At 38.8% G+C, this 8,301-nt stretch overlaps 1 protein-coding gene across 3 annotated transcripts in view; it reads right to left on the bottom strand.

Moving 5' to 3' along the window:
• Window positions 1–6,176: 6,176 nt before the first annotated feature.
• myom1b (myomesin 1b) overlaps window positions 6,177–8,301 on the bottom strand; it is a 42,140-nt gene continuing 40,015 nt past the window's right edge. For all 3 annotated transcript variants that reach the window (XM_049564839.1, XM_049564837.1, XM_049564838.1), the window contains one exon: window positions 6,177–8,228. In XM_049564839.1, the coding sequence (XP_049420796.1) occupies window positions 7,968–8,228 (261 nt within the window). In that variant the 3' untranslated portion in view covers window positions 6,177–7,967. The remainder of the gene's footprint in view (window positions 8,229–8,301) is intronic.

The raw sequence follows: 8,301 nt of genomic DNA, 5'->3' as shown, positions 1-8,301 counted from the left end.
GATTCCCTAAGTCTCCATGTTGACATAGTTTTTAACTTGCCTATATACATTTTTCCGAAATTCAGTTACGTAGCTTTTAGTTTTAGTGCGCCAGCCCAAGATTTTCAATGACCCCATCTGGCCACATCTATGAAGATTTTCTGGGGGTGCCACTTGTAAGGCAATGTACTCATGTCAGTTTCAGTCAGTTTCCTTCTTTCTGTTTCATTCTTACAATTCCTTTGATCTAAATTGTGTTTATGGTATCCTGTGTTTATTCCTGATTTGTTTTCACTTCAAATTTATTGTCCAAAGTTTCACAATTGCTTCCAGTAAAAACCTCAAAGGCCAGCTGTGGTCTTCAGCCTTTATTAGAAGCACACTGACCTGGCTGTATGGCTGTGAAGCTGTGACATGAAATCTGCTCTCCAAATCTAACTCTGACAAATGTAGGCTATCACCATTAATCTACTGATGAAACTATTTTAATTAATGGGCACATCTGACTCCACAAAGCACTGGGTAAAAACATGATCTCCATGTTGTAACAGATTATTAGTGAAAGTACTTTTAAGAAAAAATTGTTGAATTAATAAGTATTTATGTTTCAAGACCTGGGGCGTAAATATAGACAGTGCAGGCAGTGCGGTTGCACTGGGGCCCATGAGGTGGGGGGGCCCAGAGAGAGAGTGGACCCTCCAACAATGTGCTGGGTAGAGAATGGGCCCTTATGTGACTGCTAATTTGAAAATATGCCTGTGTTCAAAGAAGAACTCTTATTAAATTAAAAATAATACCATTAGCTATATATGCCCTTTAAAGAGGGCAAATCCATCTCTGTTATGTTTATTTTTAGTCATTAGCATCTACAACAAAATTATATGCTTATTCTACAACTGTAAATCAACTATTAAAATTGTTAAATTGATAATTTTTCATTTTCTTTGGCATTGTCCAATATAGATATGCAATGATGATTGTTGGTCTCTGATCATGTGACGAGACAGTATTTGCATGACAGCATGCACTAGGGCCTGTCGTAACCCACCTTACGTCACTGATTAAGAAGCTCCCAAATCTAATCAGATCATCTACTGGGGGACAGTCACTGCATTTAAATGGTGACTCAACAAAATGACTTGGTTCACCAGAACAAAAACATCTCTCCTTAAAGTCTCCTTAAAAGCACAACCAGATTGTTCAGTGTAAAACATTTGTTTTTATTCTACCATGATTATGCAAGAATATATGTCGTACTAAAATTATTTATTTACAGTAACATTCCTACCCTAAATATTTTTTTTATATTAGAATTATGTATGTCATATTTTATCCCTATGTACTCAATTCTGCACTATTTTATGTCTTAGATTCTCTTTTTTTTTAATATTCTTGTTATACATATTTAATGATATAATTTATAATGAGCATTGTTGGAGCGGGCCTGACATCTAAGATTGTCACTGCCAATGACTGCAATCTCTGTAAATGCTGAGCACATGACAATAAACATTTTAAATAGCTTTCATAACTGATAAGATCTGATTAAATGTGGTGCAGTTCAATTTTACCCATTGATTCTATGCTGAAGTGAGTTACAGCAAATCAGTGTGATTTACTTTATTGATCACAGTGTGCAGTCTGGTTCCCAGAATAAATGTTGGCATAATGTACGTTTCTGCAAACCACAGAGATGTAACATTTGCAGAGGTGTTGGGGGAGATGCAGTGCACATGAACATGACAAGACATTTACATCAAACTGGTGCAGAAAAGGCACATTTTGCCTAGTGGTCACACCATCCAGCATCTTTCTCCTCTTCCTCTGGTGAGAAACTCATCTTATATAGATGCCGTCAGACCTACGTCACTTTAGAAACAATGTGATATGTATGAAATGTGTTTGCAGAGACGGCAATGCCAACATTTTCCTCTGGCGTCTGGGCTGCAGAGTAAGGACATTACATTTCCACACTCTCCATTTGGAGGTCAAAGGTCACAATCAGCTTCAGAGCAGCTTCCCTGCAGGTGGTTTGGGATTTTCAGAGATTTGCTCCAGGACGGGTCAGCAGGGCAGATATTTGGCTACACAGGTTAGACTGGACCTGAATCCTCAGCCGATGAAGGGCAGTGTGCCGCCAGCTGTCTTATTAATGAAAGTAAAGAGAAACTAATGAAGTGAACCAGCCATTAATTCTGGAGAGGAAGCAGAAGGTTTCAGTTCCCCATTAAACACCTGCTGAGTCAGACTATGACGGGATGTTTACACAGGGATTTCCTAGATTGTTACATAAGAGTTTACTGCATATTTTTTTATATTTTCGAAATATACTGCAAAAAAAACTGCTTTGCATTTAGTTGATCTGTCAGTAAAGTTAGGCCTTTTAAATCCGTATGCTATTGTGGATGCTTTTGCCTGCTGTGTCCCTAAAATGTGCCAGTTAGCAGTATTACTGTTCTTAGCTTTTTTGTAAACTCAACAATAACTCAGTCAGTGAGAGATTAAGATAAATTTCAAAAATGATGAAACTGTTGGACAAATATTAAAATGTTTTATGTAAGGAGCTGTGGCCAGTTCCCCTCGCCGCATTATTGTCTTCACTGGACCTCGTCAACCTTTACACATGTTGATTTAAATTAATTCTGCCCTGTTTCACCCCAAGAATGTCTCATGTTTGCTTTGTTCTTCCCTCCAACTATCGAGTGTCTCTGTAAGCCTCGAGAGTCTGTGTCACTCTGAATATCCAGAAATCTCGTGGCACTATAAACAAAGAAGTGCAACCATTTAAACCAAAATGTCAACAGATCTTTTATTCAAGCAAATATGATGAAAAATACAACAAAATATCAAATCAAATGCAGGCAAACTGTGAAAACTGTGGTCTTTAAATTGAAATATATGAGTAGATGAGCTATTATTATCATTAATATTTAGTAGGAACAAATGCAACGTCCAAGTTACAATATCTGGAAACACATCAATCATATAAGGCTCAAAAGCCCACATCAAACTTGTAGCTAATGTACGTATATGTGAGTATAATCAATATGAATCTCCACTACATTAACTCAGTGTTTGTGGCTGTTTCAGCTCCTGGTCCAGGCTCCTCCACTGTGTCCGCAGGCCACTCGGGGGCATCTGATTGGTCAGCAGTCAAAGTCTGGTCAACAACTTCTTCTTTTGCTTCTTTTGTTTGTTCTGAATGTGAAGCTTTGGGTTTGACTGCAGCCTTCTCCTCATCTTCAACCTTCTCCATGGGAAGAGTCTTAGATACGGATTCTGTAAGAGAATGATCATTAGTACACACAATTACACAGTCTGTAATGTTTCAGATATCACAGATGTGATTTCAGCCCTCTCACTCTTTCGGCACTGTGATTTGTTCCCAGTCCCAGTGACGGGGGTTTTCATCTTTTCCTCTGGGGTGTTTGGGCCAAACACCACGTTTCCCTCTGCATCAGTCCAGTATGAAGTCACCCCCAGGTCAGGTGTTCCCTCTACGATCTCCAGCTGGGAGGAGAAAAACTGAGGTCAGACATGGCCATGTATAAAAAGACCTACTCTAACCAGAATTAACCATCAGCAGCCAAAGAATGGTGTCCTCTACTTACCTGGGACGTTCAGTGAGGTCAGAAATATCACTGATGATTTTCATAATATAATCACTCTATCCAAATCTGTATTCACCTGATATTACACATTTTAAAACCCCTTTTTTTTGCATTGCATCATATGCAATATTTTTCAAATGATTTCTATCTGAAACTGAGGGATATTGCTCCATATTAAGTATAAATGTCTTTTAATCAGATTATTCAACGGCTTTTAAAGGAGCAGTGTGTGATATTTAAGGGGATTTAGTGGCATCTAGTGGTGAGGATTTGAGACTGCAACCTGCTGAAACTTCTCTCAGTAGTGTTCATGCCGTTAGCCCAGCACCTGCTAATGTGTGCTAATTTTTATCTCTGATAATGTAATGTGTGCTCACCTCATTTCTGATGCAGACATTCAGGAGTTTTTTAAAATTTTATTTAAGATTTTATGCTTTTGCCTTCATTAGATAGGACAGTTTAAGCATGAAGGGGGAGAGAGAGACAGGGGACGGCATGCAGCACAGGCCAAAATCAAATGTGTGGCCACTGCGGCAAGGACATAGCCTTTGTACATGGTATGCCTGCTCTACCTGGTGAGCTACTGGGCGGCTGTTCAGGGGATTTTTACCGTGAGCCGAATTATCTGTAGAGGTCTTTTTCTCTCCAAAACAAACACACACCCTAAACGGGTAGAAACACTGCATAAAGCAGTTTCATGTTATAAAAACAATCAGTGTTTTTCTGACGGTCTCATCACAGAGGGGCTGCAAACTACAGTGGCTGACAGTGAAAACATGAATTTGTCCGTTCTGGGCTACTGTAGAGACATGGTGATGCAACGTGTTGATTTCTGTAGATGGGGACCTGCTACCTATGTAGACATAAATGGCTCATTCTAAGTTTACAAAAACTCAATGATTATTTTCAGGCGATTATACGCTAAAGAAAACATACTTATATATCCTCCTAAGACCACAACTTTTTTTTGGTATACATTTTTAATTTCTCCCAGCTCCCAGTGATTGGCGGGACTTGATAAGTATAAAAAACTAAGATTTGTCAACGATTATAAAGTCCAGATGTCCTCAAACGAGCACTTCCTAATTAACAGTTTCTCAGCTTGTTACTGTTGCTAAAAATGGTCAAATTTGTTGCCATATCAAACTACAAACATTATCAATCATAAATAAACAGGTTTCAACCATAAAATGTGATCAGGTTTTGTACTTTGTCCACTTTTGTGTCCGTATCAGCTGCAGACTGACTTGGCAGAGATGGCTGCCATCTTGTTTTTACATGGATTAGTGTATTGTGCTCTTGCTGCCACTAGATGGCACAAAAAAGTGTCCACGAATGAGGACAACAGGTCTAAGTTAAGTAGAATGAAGTATATGGTCAAGTAAATCCAAAATGTGATGTCCTCATATGAGGACACAGGGTCTCAGGAGGATATTATATCCATTTCTGCCAATATGTCCCCTAAATCCTACACACTGGACTGGTTTCAGACAGTTGGACAAGATAGATCTGCAAAATAGGATGTAGGCTCTACGGGATGATTTTTTTTCCTTGGCAACAGCATTTTTTTTCTCAAATGATGTTCACATTTTTATGCATTGACAAATGGCTTGAAAAATAGTGCATATAGCTGCTATAAGTGGGAAAAAAAATCTCTCCCAGGGGAGCTCCAAATGTTTACAATGTCTGGCTGCACACCTGAGCATACTGTTCATATGTATATATATATATATATATATATATATATATATATATATATATATTTGTAGGCTATCATTAGGTGACTTTAGCTTGCTTTGGAACAATGACCTTTGTCAATATTTTTTCATCTATTCTGTTCATTCTATTCTGGCCATAAAGACAGCCATTAGGATTTGACAGATACGCAGTTGTTCTGCCCTGTTCGAAAAATGATTAGATATTTTAAGCTTTGTTGTTGAGCGTTAGATAAGAAGATTGATAGCTTTCATGTATCTTCAATATGAAATTTCAGTCAAGAGATGGCAGGAGAAGCTTAGCTTAGCATAAAGACTGTAAACAGGGGGAAACAGCTCACCTGGCTCTGTCTAATGATATAGAAATCTTCTTACCAGCACCTCTAAAGCTCACTAATCAATACATTATCTTGTTTGTTTAATCTGTACAAAAACTGGACTATTTGCTGGTTGTGCAAAGTGACTTTCAAACTCATGTGATAAAACTGATGTAGATGACCATTTATAACCTTGGATATAATGCTATGTGTGATAGCACCATTGGATGGTGACCAGACAACAAGGGGAAACATTAGTTTTCTCTCGATAACATTCGGGTGAGCTTGATTTTCTGTGCTCAGTCTGTGCTCATCTAAAGGTTATTTTGTTGTGTATATTTTCCCTAGAGCATCATCATAAATCAAGCCCACGATGTTTACAGGAGAGAGAGGGGTGGTCTCCATGCTTGTGGTGGATCTTCGGAGCAGTCCGAGTCTACAGTGGCTGGGAGTGGAAAAGGGAAGAGTCGACTGAAACCAGAGAGTGAAGAGTGAAGGGTGCAGGGTTCAAACCAACGTGAGGCAACTCAAAGAGGAAGAGGAGGAAGAGGAAGTGGGGAAGTACATGCTTGTTTTTATTAGTCTCATCAAGAAACAGGGGAAGTGATGCAATAACCACTATACGTAAACAGTGATCTGACAGTTTTCATAACAGTGGCGTTGGTAACATCGCAATACAGGAGGCACCATAATCATGAATGATGGACAGTGACGGGGATCTCGTAACAACAGTGGATCACATGACTAACACTGACAGTGGGCAAACGTGTGTTCACTACAGACAGGGAGACAATGGAAGTGATGTCACGGTAACAACATTCAAATGACTGTGAATAATAATAAAACAAGACTAAATGTAAAATCTAATGAAATGACACAGTGCATGTTTCAACCCATTTGTAACAAATTTAGCATACTTTTATTTCTACTCTCAAACCGAAGGAGCATTATCACCAGATTTTGGGGTCTCCTGCTCATGCCTAGCAAATCCACTACGTACTATTTCATAAACTATTTCATTAACATCAGCAGCTCTGTCCAACTCATTGTTGGATTTGGGGAAGAGAGAGTGTAAATATCCCAGCTGGCACCGGACATCAATTCAACATCAGGAAGACGATGTTAAATTTTGATTGGAATCAAAATCGTGTTGAGCATAATTGAAATATCTGTCAACGTTACAATTTCCTGTTGTGTGGACATTAACATTAGAATGTTTAGCAGATGTTGGGTTTTGTTCTCCATACCTTACAACTAAATGTCGTTATTGTACGTCAAGATGACATCAGCAAGAGATGACTGGAAGATGCTGGATTTTGTTTACTTTTATAACTTAAAACCAACAAAATATCACATCATCTGTCGTCAGTATACTCTACATCAAATTAACATTGGAATCACTCGTTGTCCTGACATTGAATTTTGGCATCACATCCTAAATCCAACCAAATATCAGCGTCTTACAGCGTTGGTGGCCACTGGCCAGCTGGGTACATCCTCAAGCTAATGCTAGCTCAGTTAGCTAACTTGCTACAGCTATTAAAATGTAGAAATGAGGATCCTGCTTTTGTCCACCTGTGTCTGACATATAGGATCCGGTATTTAAAAGTGACTCACAATTTCGCCAGTAAATCTGCCACCATTACTGAAAACAGAAAGCTTGAAATCCTAAAACTGTGATGTTCTAGATTCCCACTAGCACTTGAATGCACCAACATGAAGACTTCCTCTATGCAACAATGACTTTGCAAAAACTTTAAATCATGACTCTCTGTATTTTAAGCATGTTTCATGTCCTTGCAAAATGCTTTCTATATTATGTTAACATGAACTAAAAATAAATTGCTCCATGCATAATTTGTAACAAATGGGATAAAACATGTAAAAACATTTGGCTTTTTAATAGACTTTGCACACTAACTTGATTTCCTTTCTATGACTCTCTGCATCCTATCAACACAGTATGTCTTATGTATTATCTTTAGCCTTCTTTTCTCAAGTAATGTTTCATTTCTCTTCTAAATCAAACACATCTGCCTCTCTGCATGCCACAGCTTTACACAAACAAAAACTAAAACTGCACCAATGACATTTTCTGAGTGGACATGATGTTAGGTTTGTTGTTATTGGACCAAATAATACATGTTTTTTAGGATTTGAAGTCACAACTCTTCACTCTGGATTTCTCTGTGAACTTGTTGTTGACATTTCAGATTCAGCACCTCTAGAGTTAATTTTAATATTCTACACAAAAACATCGAACACATCCTCAAGCCTGTTTCTTTCCTTCATCTGTTTCCAGTGTTTTTCATTTGTACATATTTACGACAAGATTTGGACCGCTTTTATTTATGCTTGCTGCCCGCCTCATCAGGGATGAAGACACTTACGGTGAAGTCCCCGCTCTCTGTGCCGTACTTGTTCTTCACCAGGATGCTGTACTTGCCAGAGTCCGACGTGTTCACGCCGATGATGGTGAAACTGGCAAACTTGCCTGACGCAAACTTGAGGATGCAGTGGTCATCAGATGTGATCTCCCTGTCATTCTTCAGCCAGGTGACCTCTGGCACAGGGTCGCCCGAAATGTTGCAGGTGAGATTGAGGGTCTGGTGAGAGGATAACGCGCAACACACACACACAATATTATACAGTCATAACAATTGTGTTCAGAAACATAGA

This window comes from Epinephelus fuscoguttatus, linkage group LG21, assembly GCF_011397635.1.
Source record: "Epinephelus fuscoguttatus linkage group LG21, E.fuscoguttatus.final_Chr_v1".
Lineage (NCBI taxonomy): Eukaryota > Metazoa > Chordata > Actinopteri > Perciformes > Serranidae > Epinephelus > Epinephelus fuscoguttatus.
This window is presented reverse-complemented; position numbering and strand designations above follow the sequence as displayed.